This window comes from Typopeltis vanoorti, chromosome 12, assembly GCF_054136105.1.
Source record: "Typopeltis vanoorti isolate ZY-2024b chromosome 12, IOZ_Tvanoo_1.0, whole genome shotgun sequence".
Lineage (NCBI taxonomy): Eukaryota > Metazoa > Arthropoda > Arachnida > Uropygi > Thelyphonidae > Typopeltis > Typopeltis vanoorti.
This window is the reverse complement of record NC_143560.1, coordinates 7,304,164-7,331,016: the sequence shown is the minus strand read 5'-3', so window position 1 is coordinate 7,331,016 and position 26,853 is coordinate 7,304,164. Positions and strand designations below refer to the sequence as shown.

The 26,853-nt window shown below is 35.2% G+C and overlaps 1 protein-coding gene across 1 annotated transcript in view; it reads left to right on the top strand.

The window, feature by feature from the left end:
* Positions 1 to 25,047, top strand: part of LOC150100563 (cartilage oligomeric matrix protein-like) — a 276,264-nt gene extending 251,217 nt beyond the window's left edge. The window contains exons 21-25 of the mRNA XM_090402123.1: positions 13,849 to 13,936; positions 19,003 to 19,186; positions 21,478 to 21,575; positions 23,310 to 23,449; positions 23,917 to 25,047. Of these exons, the coding sequence (XP_090258249.1) occupies positions 13,849 to 13,936; positions 19,003 to 19,186; positions 21,478 to 21,575; positions 23,310 to 23,449; positions 23,917 to 24,086 (680 nt within the window). The 3' untranslated portion in view covers positions 24,087 to 25,047. The remainder of the gene's footprint in view (positions 1 to 13,848; positions 13,937 to 19,002; positions 19,187 to 21,477; positions 21,576 to 23,309; positions 23,450 to 23,916) is intronic.
* Positions 25,048 to 26,853: the final 1,806 nt, after the last annotated feature.

Below are 26,853 nucleotides of genomic sequence, written 5' to 3'. Positions count from 1 at the left end.
CTTTCGACAACAAAAAGATACAACAGGTGGCGCCACTAGTTTCTTCTATTTTCGAAACGTTCAGTTTCTTTTTGTACATTGTGTGTATTAGCCTCAGTGGCATGTCGCGTTAGAGTAAGCGCGTATATAATATCACATTAAAATCGCAGATCCCTATGAAATGAAGCAACTTCATCCCGAATGCTTTCTTTGATTTAATAAAGAGGCAACATGTTTTCAGGTCGTTCATTTACAATTCATGTGCTCACATCCATCTCAAAAATATGACATTATTAAATCATTAGCAGCCAGAGCACACAGATTTTGCTCCTCCTAAGCTTTTAAACCACGAATTGGAAATCATCAAAAATACAGTCATACTAAATGGATACAATTCAAAAAAAAAAAAAATTATCAGTCACTTCCCTACACTTCAACCTAGACAAGAACAAGCCCGTAGGATTCCCATATCTTATGTCAAAAGCATCTCCGAACGTCTGTCAAAAATTATGAAGAAATACAAATTTGCTGCTACTTACAAACCAATCAACAAGATCTATAATTTGCTACCTTCTCCAAAAAGACAAACCCTCACGTATGATGCTATCTGGCGTATACGAAGTTCAATGTTTTTGTAAGATGTCTTACTACGGACAGTCAGGAAGCTCTATTAGTAAACGCATCTCTGAACATCAAGACCTTATCCGTCTTATCAAACCGCACAGATCTGGCCCGCAACACGGAGTTGAAAACCCAAACCATAGGATCCCATGGAAAACCACCAAACTTTTACATAGATCCTTATAAAATATGAGCGTTTATATACGAAAGTGCTGAAGCATTACACAGATCCAATTTAAACCGTAAGGACGTTTTTTTCTTTCCTTAAAGTCTGGGAAATTGTCATCCTTAATTGTGTAAAATAAATTTATGTATGTTATTTTATTTTAATTTAACCTAGTTTATTTTTTATCAGATATATTATTTTAATTCTATAACACGCTACTGCACGCATAGTGGGATTCCATTGTAAGCATGCGCCCTAACTGTGTGTGATTCCTAGTATTGTTTGAATTAACTGTACTGACGATGTCCTAAGATACTCAGGATGAAATATTTCTTTATAAAAAAAAAAGTGGTTTACGTGTATGTTTAGCTAAGAGGCAAAAGTTCGTGAACGAAGGATCCTATGAAATGCACGTCCAGGACCCTCGGTTAAATTTCTTTGGATCATTTATGATTTACATGCTTGGATAGTTCAAGAATGACCGCGAGAGGGCTGTGGACATTACAGTGACTAGTCAAGGGAAAATGGTCCGATACATACGACGTAGTTGGACAGTTTAATGTATCACTAGGGAGGGAAGCTCTCGAGTGATGTATTAAACTCTTCGTTAATATGTCAAGCCATTTCAGCAGCGTGTGTGGGGAGTACACTCTGCTGAAATCTATAGAGATACTTTGACTTCTAAATGCACTTTTTTTTTTTCGTGGCTGTCGTTGCATGGCATGGTATAAAGAGTGTTATGCGATGGATTCAGAAATATGGAAAACGTTTCACGAAGCGGCAATCTCGAGGGAGAAACTGTTTCAATCGAAACGTGGTCCAGCTACGATGATCAATAAAAAAAGAACTTTCAGTTTGCTATCTTGCAGTTTGGTCATGTGATTCTGACGTCATTCAATCATTATTGGCCAAGATAATATGAATCCTAAAATGTATGCCATCCTGGATTACTAAGAGCTCATAAAACTAAAATCGCTTCTAAAATGACACATTTTTCCTGATAAAAAAATAGGAGAAATCTTCAGTTCTGCAAGCAACTGTTAGAATTTCTCGAAATGCCGTTTCAAAGTAGGATATTTTATCCCCAAGACCAGTACACAAAGTAATAAGAAATCGGTGTTCAAAAACTTTGTCTAATCAAGTGTAATTAATATAACGATTTTCTAGGATAACGAAGTTGGTATCTGTGAAACATTACTTTTCACATCGCATTATTGCTATTAATGTTTCTTTATTTGTGACTTGTTTTTATACATTTCTTTATAGCCAATTCTTTAATCAAACCACACATAGTTTATAACTTATTGAAAGTTAGTGCTAGTAAAATTACAACAAAATTCTTGAATCCATCGACAGTATTGATTCGTAAAAATAAGACTGGCAGATGACATAACTTCTTTGTATGCAGCAAAAGTTAAAAATAAAATAAAATAAATAAGAATAAAAAATATCCTAAAATGCAAGGCTCAGTAGAAATGTTAGAAAAAAAAAATAAAGCACTGTTTGGTCATGTGTTTGGAAGGACCAATCATGGAAAAGGATCCGTTGCTACATAAGCGGAGCTGTATCAAGCATACTCATTAACATGAAAAATATTAGCCTTCCTTTGCATGTGAAACTATTTATTCCATGGTCACAGAGATCGTAAAGTTACGTAGTTTGAGTGTAATACCTTCTTTAAGAAGAGAGGGGTTTCGCAATAAAAGTACCTGGTTGCCATGGTACCCGTAATACTTTGCTTGGAATTTTAATATTGCGCAAACAAAACTGCGAACATTTTACCTTGAAAAATACTATTGGAGACAACTTATTTGGGAACAATAACATAAGAATTCTTTCACTATACAGTAGGATATTGCGCATTTATATTTCTTAAATATTGTGTACGATATAGAAGATTTATTTATTGTTTCGTATTTACTTTCGTGTTTCTGTCAGGTTGTTGTACAAATAAATCCGACAATTTCTCTAGAAAATATCTGCTTAGTTACAAAATAACATTTTGAATGTAAGGACATTTTCTGAAACAGATGGTTGTAAATTTTGCGAATGAATCGTTTTTATCTAATTTTGGGATCGAATGTTAACTGATTTTGGTGCTCACTCACTGACGGCGATAAGGCTTGAATATTATAACTGTTTGGTTATAATATTCAAGCATTTTATGTCCATTAACTGTGTGTGTGTGTGTGTGTGTGTGTGTGTGTGTGTGTGTGTGTGTGTGTGTGTGTGTGTGTGTGTGTGTGTGTGTGTGTGTGTGTGTGTGTGTGTGTGAGAGAGAGAGAGAGAGAGATCTGTACCTGTATTAGGTCTTTTCAATCGAGTGGTGAGTTAGCTGCTCCCATATGGAGGCGGAGGTTTTTTCTCTCTGAAAAGCAGGTTTTTCGTTCCTCAAAAACAGACAAGCTGGCTTCGTGAATACACAGCTCTTATTATTATAAGTACTTACGAGTGAATGCAGACTTTTTCTCCTGTGTGCTGTTAGTTTTCCCCTCCTTTTGTACATCCTTTGTAGGCTGGAGGTGGATGACTCACTATCTGTTGCGTCACAAACACCTTCAATAAGAGTTTTCTTAATACTAAAATTAAACAAAGTCCCTTGTCTCTTATTCATATTAAAATTTAAATCTACAGGCCTATTACTTTTAAAAAATCACGGCACTACGGTTTTGAAAATTTCACCTTACAATCAGGGGTGAGTCGGGCCAGGACGAGCCTGGGAGACGCCCTGCTACTTCTTTAAAAATGTCAACATTTTTTAATTCATTATAATAAATTATAAGAATTATAATAATGAGACTTATAATGCATTTCGTAATGCGTTATAAATCTCATTATTTTCGGTCAAAAAACAGCAGCTTGCCGCTCTTGTCATTTTTTTTCAGAAGACAAGGCAATCTCTCTGCCACATGGCCGTCGCAATAATAATAATAATAATAATAATAATAATAATAATAATAATAATAATAATAATAATAATAATAATAATAATAATAATAATGCCGCACTTCGTGCTCTAGATTTTTGTTTCCAAGGTCCCTGGCACTATTTCTTTTAGGACTACACTCCCTCCTTACAATACGAACTTGCGAAGAAAGTATTCAGTATTATTAGATTTGAGAATCGGATATAGACTGCCTTGATCTTCAATTTTAGTGAAAAAATTTTCTTTATACTTCCTTGCTGATTGGTCACTAACATTTGCGACAGATGTTATTTCTTTCAGTTTTGAGAACAGAGGATACGCCGCCCATTGTTGTAATCAGCTTGCAGGCAATTTTTATGATCGGTCATAAACGGCGGTATTCTCTTTCCCAAATGTTGAAAGGTTTCGATGTATGAAAATTAACGATAATTCATGAATATTTCCATGTTTAAAAATATGCCACTTGGTCACTGACATTTGCTACACAGATGTCATTTCCTTCAGTTTTGAGAACAGAGGATACGCTGCCCATTGTTATAATCTGCTTGCAGGCAATTTGTATGACCTGTCGTAAACAGCGTATTCCCTTTCCCAAATGTTGAAATGTGTGAAAATTAACGATACACAGATGTTATTAGGCGTTCTTGGTCTGAGCTTTTAGACATATTCGCGAATATTATTCTCCTCAGAATATTTATTCGTGAAAAATGCTTAGAAAACTAAAATGACAAATTCCAGGAGAACTTCTCGCGGAACACTAGTGTTCCCATTTGGAAAACCCTGGTCTAATTGACGGATTGGTTGAAGAAGTGTGTGTATGTGTATTTTCCAGCTAGCTCGTGGGGGTTAGAAACCACAATCTCTTCGAGTTTTTCATCACCGTCAATTGAAAGAATCGTTCTATGTTTTCTAACTGATGATGAGATACGAACCAGCTACAGGGGCATAATGAGACTTGAAACCGAAACAAAATTTCTAATTCTGTACGAGTTACTTAATTGAACCCAGCTATGTTTCATGAACTAAAAGCGTTCATTTGTAACTCTTATATAACTTAAATTATTTTCTTGTTTTATATTTTCAGAAGTGCTAAAAACATGGTGCTAAATATAATATAACTATGGTTGAAATTATGTAATTAAACAAGTAGCAGCTATTTTTGTATGAATTAAGTGAAGTTAAGATAATAGAAGATATTGAGTTTTCTTTATTTTAGTTAGAATATTTCTACTTATAGAATGAAAAATAATAAATAAAAATCTGTATAATCCAGTCTACAGTTTTTCGATTATAAACTCGCTTAGCTCACCTATGATAATAATGAACTATACGTTAACACCCTGGTTGGGATTAACATAAAAATGCTTAAATACGATGTTGTAGAAATGAATTTTAGTAAGCATTCCCTAAATTATGTATTTTGTATAGTTTGTCATCTAAGCTGGAATAAATAGAGGGAACTATTAGAGATCGTTTTCAATCGAAGGTGAGTTAGCCGATCTCTTACGGAGGTAGCAGGGTTTTTTCTTGCGGAAACTCGGGTTTTTCATCCCGCATACAGACTAATCGGCCCTTCAGAACACTCGCAATTTACAGACAAAAAATACTAGTTGTGGTGGTGGTGGTAAGCGGTAGATGGAGATGATTGGTAGTAGAGGCTCGGTGTAGTGGTGGGATGACGGAGAGTTGTACAGTAGGTGTCCTCCCGCGATGAGTCTTCGGACTCCTTGGAGGTATCAGGAATAATAATAATAATTTTTTTTTTTTACTTTACAATTTTACTTCATCTTCGAATTTGAAACAAAGTGAGTTTCTTTTTTATTGGTGATTAGAATACGTATCTGGAATTCTCTTCCTCTCTCTCTTTGAGAGCTCATGAGATCCCCTAATGCCATTGCATTTAGGAAACCAAGCGAAAAAAGTATACTAATGTTGATAGTTCAAGCTTTACCGTTTAGTACTAGTTCCATAACGAGAACACTATATGGGACTTCAGGAAATTATAAGGCCCAATAAAACAATATGCGATTTTCATCGTAATTTGAGGAACTTGGGCGCCAAATTGTGTGATACTATCTATATGGTCCCTTAAAAGAGAATGCTGTGTGGGATGCTGGTTGTCGTTGAGATAAACAACTAACTAATCAACAATCAAAATGAAAAAAAAATGTGAGTGTAGGAAGAGACATAAAATCTTTTCTAAATTATAGAAGTGGGTGCTAATGTAGTACATGACGCCCACATAGGAACAAAGCAGGAATATTCAAGGAAATCTCGAACGCCTTAAATAAGATTCATTAATAGAACACTTATAGAGCGATTTTTTATGAAGAGTATTAGACTTAGAATGGGTGTGTTCTGAGGTGTGGCTCCTGTAATTGATGAAATTCTCCCCCTCCCACTTAAATTGCTATTAAGAAACAATGTAGATAGATAAAAACGTAATTATTCCGTTTGAATCTGTAGAACGCGAATGTTTTATACATATCAGCATTAATCTATAATAAATTTAGTTTAATCCTTCATCCAAGTGTAAGAAAACAAAGTTTGCGCCTGAAAATATATTCAGGACCTCTCCTATTACTTCTGCCTTAGTATCACCACTTCTGGGTCTGCCTCCCACTGACGAGTCCTAAATAAAGGTCGAAACCGATCTGGGTAATGGTCCTTACCTTAATGCATAGCATTATACATGTCCGCAAGGAGAGGTGCTTTGCATTATGGGAGATGCTGAGACAAGGAGTGATGAGAGTTTGGTCCACCTTTGCTGCGAGTTGCCTAAGTGTTGCACCACCTTGCCTTAGTCCTGCTTTTCAGGCGCAAACGTTGCTTGCGTACACTGGGATAAAGGATTAAACTAAATTTATTATAGCCTAACGAAGTGCAAAAGAAACTTCCAACAGCATTAATCTAGTTTCAGTGGAAAATATTTTTGGATGAAGACTGTCATGCTGTTTCGCTGCAGTTTTTCTAACTTTTATATTCTGTTTTTCTAAACAAACAAAAATGAAGATAGAAAGATATTTTAACCAGAAACATCAACAAAAATATCATAGATTTTCAAACCGTGTTTAAAAGTTAAAGAAAGATGAATAAATTCTTTACATAGCAGTACCTATGTAAATGAGCTATGCATCACTGTTTATCCTTTACTATATTTCGCAAATTTACTAACTCATTCTGCTTTCTATTTCACTTTTCCTGTAGATAAACTTATGGGGAATGTGGATATTCTCCAAACTTTCTTCAAAGCCTGCAAAACCATGAATAGCAACTGATAACCCTCGAATATACCGTCCAATTGGAAGCCCATCGACCATTTTTTTTCAGATTCTCTCATCCTCTTGGCTTTAGTAAACTTCCATTTTTTCCCCTGTCAATATAGCAGTGAATTTTCCCGTCAGTCATTTTTCTTTTTCCATATGTCAGTAAATTCTTTGCAACCTATAAACCGCAAACACTATTGTGCTACAGATTTTATAGCGCCCGTGTGCAGGATCGCATAGCATTTTTACAGTATTGCATTTTATAGTCATCATTTTGCTGATTAAAATCTGTAGCACGAGATGTATAAAAATCTGCAGAATAAAATCTGTAGCAAGATAACTATAACAATTCGATACTGTAAAATTGTTGTGTATTCGGAAATTTTAACTTTTATATTAGGCTGTCATTATTTGTAGGAGAGGGCATCATAGAAAATCGAATGCCTTGGATGGCTACATTTTAGGCGCTTTACATAACAATATTTAAATTATATTTGTCATTCCATTTGTATACATGTTTCAGCTCAATAAAGCGTAGATTCATTTGTTAAATTTGTAGTTATCTCAATTTTAATTTAAATTCGATAGTTTTAAACCAAAAATTCAAAGCATAAAAGATCGGAAATGATGCCAGACAACAGGATGTCAGACAATATATTTAACAGATAAAATATCATTAATAGCTTGAAATTTCAGCGGTGGTTACAAAACAAAATCAGATATCTTTATTTATCCTAATTATCCTTCTACTACGCATTACAATGTTCACAGTCTCACCCAGTCATCATTTTCTTGTTTTCATAAACACAAGCTGTTTGATGAAGAAGCATGCAGTAGTTAGATGGACATGAGCAGCTGCGTGTGAGACATTCTTAACAATTTACGTTTTATCGATTAAGCTGTTTAATTCATACGCTAATAGGATTGGTTGAAAATTGTATTACTAATGAACCAAAGGGAAACATTAATTACAATTTCTCCTTTACGTGTATGCCATGCAAATGTTAACTTGAAGATGAGTAAAGGCAACTTCTTGTAAATAACTAAGTTGATGTTTGAAATATTACATTGTGTGTGGATGGTCTAGGATTAATTGGAATGATCAAGAAAAATGAATTCGCACGAACGAATATCATCGTGAGTAACAGCAACTGATATACATTCTTACAGGTAGCTCGTTACAATCTCCTAGACTTGCAATTTTGCAAATGAAAATTTAGGACATCGCAAAGGGCTTTCATGCAGTTATTATACAATTACCATAAACATTCAAAGTTCAGCTGCGGTAAAAGTGCATTTATTCATTTGCGAAGTGGAGAAATCCATTCACTGGATTCACTTTTGTTTCGAAGGTTAATGCATTTGTATTATCGTCTTTATGAGCATTAGCTCCATAATAACAATAAATAATGATTATTATTGTTATTTATAAGGATAATTATTCACACTAAACGTTGATAAGGAAATTAGGATAATTTTAAGTGCAAATATCAGTCACCCACACAAGAAATTATATGCGCTACATGTAGTCCACAATCTTAATATTTTTTGTTTGTTTCTTTGCAAACAAATTATGCATTCCCTGCTTTTAATTTATCATTACCTTTAAAGTGTAGTTGTCTGAAATAGAATTTACAAATTAGGATTCAGCTGCGTAACCGAGGGATAAATTAATGAGATGGAGACTCTCTCTAGTCATATTTTTATATTAGTTAACCACTGTAGTCGATTGCACTTTACGTCTTCCGTATTTACGTTTTTATTTCTGCTGACGATTTTAAAAGGAAATACAATATTTCAATTAGCGACTTAAAATGTTTAACGCGCGCTTCCAAAAATGAATCTTTATCTGAAGTTAACGAAGACTTTTCATTTATCCTAAGTTAGGATTTGGCGCATAGTATACAGCAATTTTAAACAGAAAAAAAAAATTCAGTTCACCATTAATTTTAATATTCACAACGACGGCAATTTTCACTTTCTTAACCTCAGTACTGCTGATGATATACTGTAGGCTAATGGATATCGCATTTCACCGAGTTATTATCATTTAAGACAAGAAAATAAGGAGTAAAGGGTAAATTTAATTTTGCGATGTTTCAATTAATTTTTATTAGCTTTCCTCAGGTGAATGCTTTTGCAGAACAGGATTAATGCATTGCCCTAACTATAAATATGGTTGAAGAAAATTACGTGACCTCGTTAATAGTGCAAAATTAGCTTTAACAAACCGACTGACTGCTCAAGATTGATTTTTTAAAGGTCCACTTAAATCGGGATAACTTTTAAAACTTGAAAATGATGAAAAATTAATCTTTTTTTTTTTTTTTTTTTTTTGTTATGAAGCCACAACTTTGTTCTTGGCTTTCCTATTTGTGAGGTTATGATGTTAGGGCTCCTCTCAAAAATATAAAGCTTAGCAGTTCTATATAGGCTGTTCAATAAGTAATAAGACTATATTTATACAGAAAACAGATTACCTTTAATCGTCATCATTCACATGGTATTTTTCGAAGTAACTACCGTGAGACACGATGCATTTGTCCCAACGTAGCGTCCACTTCTTAAAATACATGTGGAAGTCCGTTTTTTGAGAGTTCTTTCAAAACCGTTTCCGCAGCTTTTACACATGCTTTGTTGCTTTCGAAATGGCGGCCTCTTAGTGGTTTCTTGAGCTGAGGAAACAGCCAGAAATCGCACGGTGCGAGATCAGGAGGGTGTGGTAGGATATCTGTGTTGTTCTTCTGCAAAACGTCTACTACACAACCCGCAGTATGTGGCCTTGCATTATCGTGGTGCAGTAAGAAGCGTTCTTCAGCAATGGACGCTTCCTTTTGACGTGTTTGATGATAATCGCTGCTGTGTTGATCATTGTCTCTGTGATGGACGTTGAAGGTCTTCCCTCACGTTCAAAATCTTCCACATTTTGCCTTCCTTCCTTAAAAGTTTTATGCCAGCGAAAAACACTTGCCCTCGACATTGCTTCATCGTGGAAAGCTTCGCGTATCATGTTAAAAGTGTCCGATGCCGATTTTTGCAAACGCACACAAAATTGAATCGCATAACGCTGTTCCAAGGACGCTTCCATTTCGAAGACTGGTCGGGCCTCGAAGGCGCGCCGAAACAAGCTTGCGTTTAGTCACGTGACACTCTGGGCACATAAGCCCGTATACGCCATCTATCAACCTCTTTTGTTAATACAGATAGCAACATTTCTTTATTCCACAGAAATTAATATTGTGATGAGTGGTTTCGCCACAGTAAAATTAGTCTTATTACTTATTGAAACTCTCACGTATAACTGAAAAAAAAAAAACTACAAAGAAATAATTTCAAATATGCATAATCGTTTTTCTTTTATTTGAATAAAACTTAACTGGTAATACGAAGATCTTGATCAGGATAAAGAAGTAGAAATGATCAAATATTTAAATGATGTGAAATAAATAACGACAATAACAAAGAAACTTGCTAATGGGTTTGTTTGTCTTTATAACTCTCGATGATATTTCAAACACTCTCTCACTGCTTCAAAGCTAAATAATTGTCAAGGCGAATGTAAGATCATGAAAACTTTATATTAAAAAAAAAATGTATTTTCTATAATGAAATATGCCATTTCTTTATGCAAAGTGGTGAGCTAAGTAAGCAAAGTAGTAGAATTACACCTGGTGATAAAGGTCATCGTCCATCTGCCATTCCTAGTTCCACAGAGGTTTAGATTTTCCTAAATTTAAGGGACGTGGGCCCATTTCTACGTTAGGTCCCTCCTAGATAGTCTGCTCTAGAGTGATCCTCTGCTGTTGACTGGGGATATATTAAAGACTACCAGCAGACCCACAATGTGAAAATGTAAGCATAGCATTACTGCCGCCCATCACCAGAGCTCGAAGTACTTCACATTGCAATGGCCAGAATATGAGTTCCATCAGCGTTTTAGACGTTTTAGTCCTAGATATTGCAATCAGTATGCCTTGGATATCTGATTTTCCCTTTCAGTCGTTTCCGACCGTAGATGACTTTGTAGGCATTGCCCACAAAGTACTCTTCGTGAGAATTTTACAGGGTAGTTCAACATTGCTTTCCCCAATCCCCCCAGTTTTATCCGGACTTGGGACTGGCATATGGCTGGGACGTATTCATGACTGTAATCCGTGTGTGTTCACGGGGCTGGTTCGCCTGTTCTGGAGGACGAAAAAACAACCTGAGTTTCCGGGTGAAAAAAATCCCCCTATCCGTATGAGACCGGCTAACTCACCTTTAGTCAAAAGTGACCAGATGAAGGTTCCTCATCTCACTGACGGGAATTGAACCCAGGTCTTTTCGATCAAAGTGCGTCTTTATCCTCGAGGTGGTCGCGATTTCAAATCATAATAGGCCATGCCTAATACTAACGTAACTAGGCCTAATATACGTATAAGGAGGAGGATATTTCGTCCTTATTAGATGATTAATTATCTAGATTAGGGAATTCTTTCACCCGTCTGTAATGACTGAGCTACGGAGGCTTGTCTTGAATATCCCAATAAAAAATGTCTTCAGTTACTTTTTAGGCACAACACCCTTAAATATGCTTAGATATTAATTATGTAGCATTATATTTAGTCCTTAGATCCTCCGTAGCTCAGTCGGTATAGACGAAGCCTTTTCGGTATAATCAAACCCTGGTCGGAGAGACCTGGGTTCGATTCCCGTCCGTGATGTGAGGAACCGTCTGGTCCCTTTCGACTAAAGGTGAGTTAGTCGGTCTCATATGAAGATTAGGGAATTCTTTCACCCGTAAACTCGGGTTTTTCGTCCCCCAGAATAGGCAAACTGGCCGGTAAACACAACTATGTATCTACATACATAGGACACACTGGGAGGCATACGGCTAACTACTTTATCCTCGAGGTGGTCGCGATTTCAAATCGTAATAGGCCATGCCTAATACTAACGTAACTAGGCCTAATATACGTATAAGGAGGAGGAGGAGGATATTTCGTCCTTATTAGATGATTAATTATTTTGAAAGAGCGCTCTAACACCGTCTATATTATCTGTAAGCTCAAAATTGAATGGAATCATCTGAGATGAGTGTAAATAACAAATCATTCAATTCGAGTGTCGTGAAGTGCTGCTGAAAGATGCGAGATAATGTAAGATAACGACAAAAGATTGTCGTTATCTTACATTTGTTTTCAGTTGGTCTGAAACACAAAAAGAAAAAGATAAAGATATATAGAGGATGTGAAAGGGTGGGGAGAATCGCGCTCCTCCCAACAAAATTCAGCGCTAGTTTACTTAGTTTTCCTGGTTGTAACAAACGCTTCAGCGGTGTTCTTCATCACCGTACCGGAATTACGGAGACCGAAATTGAGGGATATTTTTAAGGCGACAATAATAAGGTAGCTGTCCAGTTTCGAGAAAGTTCAGTGAAAAGTTCTCCATAGAATTAGTGTGTGGTTACTGAATAAAGTAATTTGGTTTTTCTTATCAGAGCGTCGTACCGGGCTTAGAGGTAATAAAGTTGTCAACAGCGTGAATGATGTTTAATCAATTCTTGCCTCCATCGTATGAGTTATGTGAGGTTTTTCCTCCAGAATGTGTCAAAAATAATTGGCCGAGCCATGGAATAATCACTCGATTATGCACTAATCACTGGAACTTAAAGTTTTAATTAGTGGCAATTTGCTTTGCCGTAATCTCACACCGGAATGATTGAGGGAATTCCTTTTTTTATATCATCTTTTTATCATCTCCTGCCTTATCTCTAATTACTGTCAAAGTATCGGATGTCAAAGAGGAAGGATGAGATGTTACCTTTACCAAATAGCAGCGTGGTTAGTTAGTGTTCCAACTTATCAGCCGCTATTAAGTGCAGCAAAGAGTGAGATTCGTATTCCTGCTCTGGAAGCAGCGCACCGTTACCTGGGTGTGTGATTAACAGAGCGCTTTTAGGGGGCCCCTGGTTTTTGATAAACAGATCGCATGACCTGCTATTTCGTTACTGAAACCTCATTGGCTAAAGAAGTTATCTGAATAGTTTTAGTCATCAAAAATAATGGTGAATTCATCGTACAAATATCTATTGAAATTATTAACTTTTAGATTCAAGGAAATTCAACAGCAGCTATTTTACAAGTATGGACTAAAGAATTGAAGTCAGATTGTACATCAAATATTAAATTCAACTGCCAGCTTCAGTAATCTGCACACTGTTGTCAAATAATGTGACAGCCTCAGAACATTTGCAGTAAACATATTTTTCTAATAAAAATCAAATTTCAAAAATCAGAAAGCTATAAAAACGAATATTATTTATAAAATTATTTAGTTTTAATTAAGTAATTAAAATATTTTAAAGAGTATCCTTTTTTTATTATCACTATATTCATACACCTTAAACTATAACTGATAAATTTCTTACTTAATGCTGAAGTAGGCAAGATGTTTTTCAATTGAATCCAATACCCTTGGAGGGTAATGGATAGCAATGCTGTAGCCAATGAAGTTCTAACTGAGGCTCGGCTATTGCTGTTACCCTTCTGCCATGATCAGAGCTTTAATTAATAATAATAATGTTTTTCAATTTTAAATGGAGGATTTTGAGTTATTTTGTATTGCATATATTTTAATTGTTTGGTATCGCTTAACGACTTGTGTTATGACTGTTATGTTATTATGTTATATTTTTCATAAGCTCTGAGCGATTTCAAATGTGCATTTAAAAACAAATGCTTAAAATAAACGTTTTGGTGTGCTATGGAGTTTAATAAATTTAACGTTTAGTTCCTTTTGCGATAATCTCAAGAATCATTTTGAGATAACATCAAATTAATTTTATTGAACAGAAATAGCAACACCACTTAAAGTATTTTATTTAAATTACTTTTGTACTATTTTTTTAGGATTTCATGCATTTGGTGGAGTTGACTTCGAAGGAACCTTCTTTGTAGACACAGAGATCGATGATGATTATGTTGGATTTATATTTAGGTGAGTAAAATAGGTAGAACCAGCAGTATATTAATGGTTTTTCGCACCATACTTTTGCGCACCATACTGTTATTATGCTAAACGTGGTAGGTAATTTTTATATCTAAAAATGAATTCCAGTTTATTTTTTATATCATACAATACTATTTTCTCTGGCCAGCCTTAATAAAATTATTTCCTTTTCTTTTTTTTTTTTTTGTTACAAGATTCTGTATAATGATTTCCTTCTTAAAACACATTTAACTTACATTTTTCTATAGTACAAAATTACAACCATAAACAAAGCAAATCAATAAAAAATTAAACTAGTAGATTCTCTTTAAATCTTGCCTGAGGAGGCTAACTGATTTAGAAAATAAATACAACGGAAGGAGCGATCAAGAAATATCCGAAAGAAAAGATAAGTCCACATGACACACGCACACATAGAAGAATTAAAATCTTGGAAGTAAAAATTCCTTGTCCCCTCAAATGAAACAAACGATCTCTTTAAGAAATAAAGCATAATAAAAACAACGGTGTTCTTATCATGGAAAAGGGGGTTGTTACTTTTTGGACTAAGGATTTTTATTTATTTAATTTTATTATTATTTTAAAGTTATTTTTACATAATCTGAAAACTCTGGTCTAGAGACGAAATATGGAGTTTTTCCAAGACACTTCGGGGTTCCTATAAGCAGGGTGGGGGTGATGGTAGCACGCCAGGCGAGGAAATTTATCTCTCACCAACTGAAGAATGGGTGAAGAAAGGTAAGCAAAACAGGTGTTTGATGCCAAGGTGGCAGGAAAGAGATCCAGAGGAAGACCAAGGTCTAGCTGGATTGATTCGGTCAGAATTGCCTTAGAAGCACGAAGTGTTAGATATGACAATATTGGAGTGATTACAAGTAATAGATTGATTTGGAGGGAAAATTGTTGACAGGAGATTAATAATAATGTAAACTTAATTATGTAGATCCGACATAGTAACCTGAACATCCCTTGGGGGTACATATCAGGAAATTGATGAAGATGATGATAATGCAATCCATTAGATCAAGTATTAATGGCAAATCAATAAATATTTTCAACTTTATTAAGAACTAACGCTATTAATCCATCTGGAATGTGCGAACACTATCCTTTCTCCAAGCAGTTAAATAGAGAAATGTTTTTATTTCAGCTTTTAGTATTTTGTTAACAAAACTCTAATGATGGTAAGTATGGATATCATAGGGGCAGACAACGCCCCTATGAAGAACAGATTTGGTTTCGGAAGTACATCTGAGATAAAGACAACAACAGATTTTGATGATTTTTAAAAACATGCGTTTATTAAAGTGACACAACTCTGACGATCTCTGCAGAATAAATTTAAGATATGCAAATTTGTACGTTTTTAATAAACAGTCAATATATACTCAAATAGTGTCCAGGTCAAATAAGCATTTTTCTTTTTATTCATGATTTCATACTTAGACAGAAATGATTTACGTATAGCATTATATCCAAACCATGAAACATTTTCATCTTTTATAAGAGGAACTTTGAGAGCTCTCATCTCTGGAAAAGCTCTTATAACTTGATATCCGGGTGCAAATGGAGTGGAATAACACACAGCTACACTTAAAATATCTTGTTAAAAAGATTCCTTAAATATAAGAACGGCATTATCAGTACTAGATCGATGTGCTTTTGACAATTTATGATATAAATTCTTAAACAAGACGATATCAAAATAATTTAAACAAAAATGGTATGAATGTTAAGCCGCGAGCCAAAAGCTGTTGATTCGATAAAAATTTCAATTTCAGTCATATTAGAATTTTTACAAATTTAGAATGATAATATTAAAGCCAGTTTTCTTATTGCAAATATTTTTCTTGTTTTTGATTTAGTTTTATACAGGGGCGATTCGTTCATAGGAACTGCGGCACCCCCAATTTTTCTCGATATATGAATATATAAATATTGCTTGTAATATTTAATTTTATTATCAACAATCCTATACAATTCTTTTATTTTGTATAAAAAATAATAATAATCCATCTTGTAGCACTTAGGAGGGCGCTAGCAGCACCGTGTTTACCACAGTGTCATATTGCTACGCGCACAAGCATATGCACGTCATAGTGAGATGCGAGCTATTAGCGTAATGCGGCACTGTCCGTCGCGCAGTTCCACTGTTGTTTATATGCAGTTTGCGCTAGTAGTAGAGTGTTCGTAGTGCTTATCGTGTTTACTCCGTCTCTTTAAATATTTGGACATTACAATTAAAGACATAAGATTTGTTGTAGTTTTTATTTTAGAACATTATTGGGGTTATGATAATGGATTTTATTTTTAAGTCATTTTGAATTATACAAAACTGCATAATTTTATCGATAAGAAACAATATTGTTTCATGTTTATTTTTTTTTTAAAATGTTTACCATAATTTTGATATTTTATCCAAACACGCATACACTGTACTTACAGTGCGTATGTCTATTTCGAAAGTTGCAGCACCCCCACGATTTCAAGCCACGAGCCGTCACTGGTTTTATACAATGTATACATTCCTTCGTACCTGATGTCTTAATACTTGGAAACTGAGCTAACTTGGAATTGACTTATGCGTATCGTAACAGACAGAATTCCCCTAAGTAGTTTGTCTCCTATAGGAACAATAGGAAGAACGATATGTCTTTACCAAAGTGAATGTGAGGGGTTGTCCGTTTATGAAAAATGACTCAATGGAATTTGCTCTTCGATCAGCAGAACAATCCAAAATCGTGTATCGTTGTCCGTGCACTCTCTCTCTCTCTCTCTCTATCGTTCTTGCTTCCCGGATCCGTCCGTCCATGACTAACAAGTGAGGTTTCTTTTAAAACGCTTCGATATTTCAGTTCACTCAAGGTACGAAAAAAAAAAAAGTGTTTCTCATTTCAGTGTTCGATACGTTTCTTGCGGACGAGAAATCCATACAAAATGTACTCTGCCTGCTAACCACACGTTCAAGGCTTAAAAGCATATCCTTTAATTCCCATCCCTCTCTCTTTGTCTCTATCTCCAACACGATGTCATGATTACGATAATTGTGAGCGATTAAGAAAAGAAAACGTGTGTTTTTAACGGTTGTTCAGTTTTCTAACGTAACTTTCGCACTGATATCTGTCTTGGCACGTCCGCTAGGAAATAACTGACTCGTCTGTTGTCCTTTTCTTTCTTTCTTCTTCTTCCGGCTTAGATTTAATTATAGCGTTCGTTGTTTTTTCCCCCTCCTCCTCATCCACAGTGACTGCTCGACCGGCAAGGCATGCACGGAAGTGGTTCTTTCTTTAAACCTAAGTAAGAAAGAAAAATGGCACTTCGTTATGGTTTTCTTAAAGACGTACTCGGGAGAATAGCGTGTGTTTACCCCCAGTTTGGATCGCTACGTTAGAGCAAGGGGAAAGTAAAAGGATGCGCTTCATTGGTTAGATGTCCGTTGCGAGAAGTTCCTTTCTGCAATCTCCAAGTCAGTTAATGCAAAAGCATCTCAAAAATTAATCTCGAACCCAAAATGTGCAGTTCAACAAAGCAATGTTGATCGATGACCTTAGCCTCGGGACGGGGATTTCGCACTCGTAATGCTTGTAACAAGTTGTTTTCCCCTGCACTCAATCACGCGGTTTACTACCATCGAGCATTCTCCAGGTGTGTGGTCTTCTTCACAATAAGTTTTTACGTATCATTTTGTAATATAATTTAAAGCAATGATTACGCAATTTAGCACATATTTGGAGTAACTTATAAATGGACCTCATCCATGTATTGCATTAAATAGAGCTCAGCTTCACCGATTTATTGGGAAACAGTTTTAACCCTGCGGAGCTCGCAGCTGATCTGACAGATACATGCAAAATGTTTAATATAAATATTGTCACACAATTCAGTGTATGGCTTGGAGGTCATGAGTAGCTGTGCATTCATATGTTACGAGTGATATTTCACACTGTTTATGCAGCCAGTTTTGGTTTAACACGTATTATGTAAAGGTTTATGATATTTGACAGTAAATTGTATCTGAGAGATACCGCGACCTCCGATGTCAGTATAGTATGATTTATTTATTTTTTTTTTTATTCTTTGTTCAATAATTTCTAGATTGTAGCTGAAAATAAATAAACCATCATGTATTACTGAAATAGAGAACCAAAGGCTATTTATCATACATGTCCTCTAGGAGATGTGCTTTACATTTATGGAAAATACTAAGGAAAGTGATCTGGAGCTTACTCCACCTTTACCACGAGTTACCCATAAGGTTGCTTGTGCTTGCATCTGCCGAAACTTTTAAGTTTCTATATATTCGGTACGAAATTCTTGTAGTTTCTATATTCGGCTATGAAATAATATTGGATTCAATATCCACTTAATTTTTACCATCATGTATTATATTTGCAGTGTTTTTTCTTAATGTTTTATTGCAATTTAGCACATACTAGTAATGAATGTATCTCTCAGATAGACTGCGACCTACGCTGCAATTTTTACCACTGCGAGCTCCCGAGGGTTAAAATAGCACGTTACTATGCATCATGTTATTTTAATATTTTATTTTTTCTTCTTCTTTGAGTTATCCCGAAAAATATATTTTAATTGGGATATTCAAATCTAAAAGTGACTTTTAAAACATTTACATCGATACTACGTGCATTAAAGAAAAAAAAATTAACTGCTCCAAGAATAACAGTGGGAAAAATTCAAGAATATGTTGAAACATGTAGTGCCTTGTCCCTCTTTAACAACTATTCTCTATAAAGTGTGCAGTATATAGATAAATATCTTGTTAACATGCAATTACGATTAAAATCACATGTGTATGTAAAAGTCAAACAAATAAAACATTTAATGAAGGCAATTTTGCGACATGATAATAATTTGAAATTCTGTTGGAAAAATAAACGTCGATAGGCAATAAGTTACGTGAATGCAGATCAAACCTTTATTGAAATATATATATATATATATATATATAATCGTGTCATATCACGAGCACCTACTAAATTGACAAAAACCTTATAGTTATCTCCTTCAACATAACTTTTTTTTTTTTGCTTTAGCTACCAAGATAACTCCAATTTCTACGTCGTCATGTGGAAGAAAAACACACAGACATATTGGCAAGCTACTCCTTTCCGTGCGGTTGCCGAGCCTGGTATCCAATTGAAACTTGTTACCTCGGAAACTGGACCTGGACAGTTGATGCGTAATTCACTTTGGCATACGGGTGACACAGATCACCAGGTAATGTGAAAAACAGTATAGCTGTAGAATTTTAAAAAGAATCCGTTATGGTGTGTTTCTAAACAGGTGTTAGCTTTATTATGTAATGTTTATGACTATTATTATTACAGATAATAATATTCATAAGCAAATATTCATAACAGTTTCGGGAAGGTAGATTGTGGAGCAGTTGCGAACTCCCGTTTGCAGGGATATGTGTTGATACAGTAGATGTTAGTGTGAAGTTCGCAACAAAAAGAAATCTTTACAATGCTTGTACCTCAACTACAGAATGGCTAACATCGATGCTTACCGGAAGTGAATATGTAGCTACCATAGAAACATGGAAGTATGTCGTATCCGTCTTAATCAGATAAAAAAAAACAACTATTTTATCATATACAGGGACACGCCAGTAGTGTCCGGCGCCTGTATGCAAAACTTTAGTTGGCGCCCCTATACCCCTCCCCCAGAAAAAACAACAAAAATAATTTGGAAAAAAATAAAGTAATTTATGTTATTTGGCAAGGAAATCATTTGCGAATTGCACCTTATATAGTTTAACGTAAATTAACAGATAAACTTACAGTTTTATAAAAACAAAAATATTAAATATTTTTTGGTACAAAATTAACTATATTTTATTTGGCAAGAAAATCACTTTGTCATTTGCACTTTGTATACGTATAAATAAGAAACATATAAACTTACAAGTATATAAAATAGGAACATATTAAATATTATTGAGTAAAGAAATAGATAAATAAATATTTAAACATCGTTCTCTTATACGACTTTTAATTTGTATGGTACTAAAGTATAATGCTGGAAGATGGAATTCCCACAATGCAACACAAAAATAGACGCATCAACAGGTTATATAGTGTTTCCACTATTCTGCTACTCTTTACAAGCACGGTTTGCATTAAATCATTTGCTGGAACTATATGGTGTCGTTTATTCTGCAATCATTGTCACAGCAAATGATCTCACTGTATTATTTTTCCCCGTCTCAAAATTAAATCTTTAGATTTTTGTGATTTGAATGCTTTTATTTTAAAACTTCTTCTGATAATACAAAAGCAAATCTGTTTCGAAATTTAGCCTTTTTGCAATGTTGCTTCTCAAATGTGACTAGCTCACTATCATTTAGTTCACAATGAACTAAAAGTGTCAAATTGATAAAAACTGTCTGAAATCCCGGACGTATCGAAGCCTCGATGAAGTAGCTGAGTCATTACTGCAACCATCTATGATATGAAGTCATTCTGAACAAAATTAATAACTCAAAAACGAATACAGTTTAATGAGTAGGTGTTTGCTGTTTATTCATTTTATGCTTGAAAATTGGCGATGAGACTAATTAAAATACATTTGTCTGTTATAGTGGACCTATCAGCCAATGGATCTACAGATAGAAAGCATAATGGATTACTCTTTCAGTTCTAAATCTGCTTCTTTGCAGTTTCATTAAACCATAGATGTTTAACACTTCCACAGTGAGAAGTCTGTTAAATTGTGGGTGGATGACAAATGAGAAAAGTGAATATCCACGGCAAACTTTCTTAGAGTGGTCACTTTAAGATCGCAGTTAGCATCAACAGATCATGCGGTTTGTATGTTTTTATTTATTCAATTATTATTTTTATTGGTTGGTCGGTGATCGATTTAGCATCCAGAAAAAAAAAAAACACTTGCAAAAGCAATTCTTGTTTTTAAGAAGATAAAATGTGTTGCCTTTGAAACTTTTGATTGCACTTTCGGTTTGTTTGACTTGTCATCCCCACGTGAATGAAATAAACATCCTGGAATATGCATAAGAGTTAGGCTATTGCCTTTTATCGATGGCTGTTTCGCAAATATTTTTCAGTTCATCAGACAACATCGAGAAAGATATTTATGAATTCAAGAGTTAGAAGCGATCGGTAACAGATGTAAAGTTAAAATGCAAGTTTGGAAATCTGAGAACAGAAATATTTTAAGCCGAATAAAGGTTTAATCGGTTAAAAGGTTTAATGCGATAGCTTTTTATGATATAAAAAGCTATCGAATATATTTTCACCCCGATGGTTTCTTTCTGTGCAAAGTTTGTTTCCTGAGTGGGGTTGACCTACCCTGGAAACAAATGGCTGTAGATCAAAATGCCCAAAGATCGCTCTAAATTCTTGAATTGCACCCACTTTCTTTGAAGTAGGTATGTGAGGGCTATAAAATGTAGTAGCTGGCAGATATAATGTACTCTGGTGAGAGAGATTACACACCTGAACGCGTTTTATGTTCCTGCACTGACTGTATCTGATTTACGTTCTTAGGTCCGCTTGTTGTGGAGAGATCCCAGGAATGTTGGCTGGAAAGAGAAGATGGCGTATCGCTGGCTTCTGCTGCACCGACCTAATATCAGTCTCATCAGGTAAGCCAACAAGTGAGAGAAAAATGAGTGAAAAACTGATTTGTCGAAAAACTTTTAAGAGAGGTAACGTTAAGAAGTTTTAAAAGAAAATTATTGTGTTTAAAATGATAAATTGAAGTCATGTGTGAAGAGATTTTCTTAATTTGAAGTCAGTAATTCACCTTGTTTACTCAGTACATGAAATGGTTGCTAAATTTAGATCTAATTGCTTAGAAATTTGAAGGAGCATCCAATTTAAAAAAAAATTGAAAAAGTGTATGTTTCGTCGATTAAACCGGTTGTTGAAACGTGCCAATTATTTTCCACAATTAATTGGCACGTTTTTTTATTTATTTATGAGGAATAAACTTTAAATGACTGGATTCTTCAGTGTGTGTGTGTGCGTGCTACACATCTACACGTTACTAAACAAAGTAGTCATGCTAATATTGCGCTCAGTCGATATTCATGACCCATTCGTTGGAAAAATCGGGGTCTAGAACGCAAAGAAGCTTTATATTTTTCTTTTTTTTCATTGGAAGGTCAGTTAGCCAGTCTTGTGAAGGTAGTGGTAAGGTTTTTCGCCCGAAATCACGGGTTTTTCATTCACACAAAACAGGAAATCGTTCTTGGCGGATTCGAACAAACAGCTCCCCCACACAACCAGTTAATGCTATTGGATCCCTTTTCTAAATATGCACATTTCTTTTCTGCATAAGTCACTCCAACGCGATCAAGATTTGTAGCTGCATTAAAAACTGAAATGACCAAAACCACTTGAAAAATTTGTTTAGCGGAGGGAATGTCTATTTCATATCTCACCCATGAATGAGTACTTGGCCACGGACTTCAAAAAGGTGGTCCGTCACAAGAAGTGCTCATTAATATCTTTCTTTTGCTTCAGTTAGCCGACACAAACCTTTTGTTCGTATTTAATATTTATTAGAAATACGTCTCCCATTTTGCTATGCCAGCCTGGCTGGTCCAGTGGTTATCCGCTCTCCAGCCAAAAGGCTGCGGGTTCGAATCCCCCCCGTGGGCATGGATGCATATGATTGCCTGTTGAAATACCAGTGGTGGTGGTCGACGGTAGATGTCGTGGGTGTGGTTGCGGTCAGTTGGTGGATTGAGTGGTGGAGACAGAGTTGTATAGCAGGTGCCCTCCCTTGATGAGTCCTTGGACTCCCTGGAGGTGTCCAATAATAAGAATTTTCATTGCATATCAAACAACGATCTCATTTTTCTTTGAGTACTCAATGCAGTAACCTCAAATATTGGCTTCTTATAAACCTAATTTGGATAATATTTCTTTTCTCCATTCGGATTTTCTTGGCGTGGAAATCCTACCAACACCGAATGAGACGAGTAAACTCATCTTCATTTGAATGTCCGCAGTTTCGAAGACAGGACTGATTTGAACTAAGATCTTTCCAAAGAACAACTGACAGCAAATATTGTGGCTAACGAATTCGCTACAGAGATACCATGTTTTTTTTGTTTTTTTTCGATTTCGATTCTAATTAACTCTCAATTAGATTAGGCCCAATCGTCTCTTGCGATTTGAAAAATATTCATATTTAAGCACATATTCGTGATTGTTCCCTAAATTTTACGTAATTATGTACTATTAACCACGGTATTTACAGCATAGGAATTGCAAAATCTTTCCAGTTTAATTTAATTTATGTATTATTATGCAGTTTGTTCTTTATTTGCTCATCTTACGAAGGCATTTGAATTATTTCCAACATGTAGATTACGGATATTTGAAGGAGAAAACATGGTGGCCGATTCTGGCAACATATTTGACGGCAGACTCAAGGGAGGTCGACTCGGAGTATTCTGTTTCTCTCAGGAGTCCATTATCTGGTCAGACTTGGTGTACCGATGTAATGGTGAGTAATATTAATTAATGTCATCCGGCTTAACAACTAGCTAGCTAATTATCACAACATCATTGCGCATGGCTTTTAATGCATGTCACATGCTCGCAAATTCCACGGAATCAGAAAAGTTTCTATGCAATGCATGCGGTAACATCGTCCGCATTATCACAGTTATCCTGTTTGGATGAGTGCAGTAAAATGGAGTGTTGTAAACTAATTGTCAGTGATTTGAGATTTCCCAAAGCAATATAATCTTGTTTAGTCTGTATATTATTACTGAATCTCGTTTAGGTACCCGAATAATGGATATTTTATCTGATGCCATTTTTATGTTCATTATATTCGAAATAAGTGATCCTCCATCCTGCTTTTCTTTAGGTGGAGAAACATCCTCCTCCATCTCCTAACTTTTAACCATAAACATTTGTAAATGTGAATTGCTTTGTTCTAAGGCAATTTTATTAATCTCCTTACAGAAGCCGTACCGTTCACAGTATTTTACGATTTGCCTCGTCGTCTGCAAGAAGAAGTCGAAGTGGATTCCACAAAGGTATCAGAAATGAGCCCAGAGGGGAAAACCCCTGAATACCGAGAAGCAGCAGCTGAAATAAGAAGAGGATACAGACCACTACCGTTTCGATCTTAAAAGAGGCTTACTTTATAGAAATACAAGGGAGAAATATCGGCCATCTCGATCCTGAACAACAGCATCACTTTGACCCACCATTCAATTCCATTCTCATTCGTGGGTCTTCTATTTGCTTTTAAAAGGATGTCAAAAACGACCCGATGGGTATAAGAATAGATTTTTTTTTAATTTTGCAGAAGCATATTGCCTATTAATCCTATTACAATCCACGTAACGAATGGTGTTATCCTGAAATATTTAACAAGAACAAGTGCGATGATTCCCTTTAAGTATTATGAATATGCTCATAATATAAAACCATCCCACTAAGATAACAGAGATCCCAAATGTATCTTTTTAATTGCATAAAGTTGGTTTGATCAAAAAAGGAGTCTGCATGTAAATACTGCTCAGTGAACGTTACGACGAATTTCAATGAAAAGACTTGTTTCATAAAAAAAGGAAATATAATTAGAATGTGTTTATACGTAATTGATTATCAATGGGAGTGAGTCATAATAATTGAATAAATGTTGACTGGTAAGACAATGAAAACGAACCAACTTTATTGTTCATGTTTTTAACATTCATTTCTAAATGCATTTTTTTTTATGTTTTAGTTCTTTACAGTTACAGTTTATTGTTGCTTTAGACTACTAGTTTTACAGCTAACGTTAGCTGGCCTGAAGGAATGGCTTTGTTTAATTAATCTTTAATTGGAGAGCCTCATCTATATTCTTATGACACGTTTGAAATTCCGAGTCAACAGGAGATGAGGCAACCTGCGCATTTCGTGTGCTGTCTCTCATCGTCTATTGAAAGCCTCCAATTAATGCTGTGCACCTGCGTGTTCAAAGACATGTTCGTAATTGGAATCATGTATCAAAGCGTGTATGGATAATGTAAGATACACATAACTTGTCATAGAAAGATTGTAAAGATTTCAGTCCTGAAGAAATAAAGTCTTTGTAGATTTTGACACTTCGAGTACTGTTTGAATCAACGCTTGAAGTATTTCATATTTTATATTCTTTGGCTAGTTGTTCAAACAACCGCAGAAGTGTCAACGTGTTGATTAAGGTACAGATAATTAAACTGTTTACAACTGCATAGCATTTTCAGTTATAATGGAGTGGTGCTCTGGATTCGCAATCAATCAGCAATGAATGAATCTGCTACTAGAAGCGCAGTCCAATAGAACATAACACACGCAACCTGTAAAATAGCTTCTGTTCTTTCACAAATCATTTATGGCACGTGGATTACGTTTCCTGCTCTGGTCTTTTGGTGCTTACTTATCTATGTATATTGCGACAGAATTTCACAAAAGTAGTAAAAATAAATCATTATTTTGAAAACAGTTATTTGCGTCTTTATCAACTGATCGTCTATTATTTTTTTTATTCGATTACAGATTATGTTTCTTATAATACAACTCCAGTCGGTGTTCCCTTGATTCAAAAACGAAATCTAGTTTGTGATATCGCCATCTGTTTGCTGTCAACGATCGACTCCAATTTCCAGTCTGTGATTTGACACATGTTACGAAGTCGCAAAGAGTCATACGTCGTGAGTAATTGTCACTACGGATAGCCAATGACAGTTTAATACGTATTAATGAAAACCTAATTAGATGGTAATCCTCTCCAAGTGATCCTAGCATAATTAAATTATCAGACGATGTCTGCAAAACACACACAGACTTACAATCTTTAAGCTTATTGACTTAAAAGAGCATAGAAATTATTTAAATATGGGCAGCAATCATGAAGTATTACTCATTAACTGGCACCGTAACGATCCGTGGGCCTAGTAAACAAACATCCCTGACGGAAGTTATTAAGCTGAAGCAAAGATTTACAAAAGTCACTGTTAAGCGTTGGCATTTTATTTTCCTCCTCAAATAGATTTCACGTTGGGTTACAAACAATAAAAGTTAAATCTACTAATAGAATGTGAAAGATCTGTTCGTAGAACTCTGAAATAATTCGCTATTCTCACTGAATTTTTATATCCAATATTTAAACAATCTTTTATATTTTAATACTCGATATCGTCTCTATTATGAACCACCACCTTCGTGGTTTATAGTTACTTTAATGTTTCTTTCTTTCATGCGTGATACACGTCTGTTTTTTTTTTTTTATTGTATCCTATCCCACACTCCTTTATGATGTACTTGGTGTCTGCTGTCCTTTTCGCTGTTAGACTGAGCTTTGAACCTAACGTCTAATAACCACTTCCGTTGGATATTGGGCATCTGTTGTTCAGTTTTATAGTTTATCGATCCATGTGTACCGTCCTAAAGGGTTTAAAAGTATTAGTTTTACGGTCTAGATATGCAGTAATGAAACAAAACGCGAGCGGATTTGTTATGGCATGAAACTGGCGAAAGATGGAAACTAAATGCAATCGGATCAGGTAATATTGCTCCAGAATATGTGATACATTTTTATAATATAAATATTGGGTTTACTATGGATAAACCCTTAACATAAATAGATGTCTAGTGTTATCTTAGTATTGGCAGATGGATTTCGATTATTTTATGGTTTTCATGTCTGTATAAAATGAAATTTTGTCAGGAGACTACATCGAGACAAGTAATGTAAAACTTAAAATTTTGTAGCACCTTCTTGCAATGGTACGTTGATTCAGCTTCACTTTCTGATTATGTACTAAACATATTCTAAATTTTCTTTCTTTCTCTCCAGTAGTCCTAAATGGACCACTGGGTCACTTATGGCTGGTAGGTGATATTCTTTGTTAGCCTCCTCCAATCATC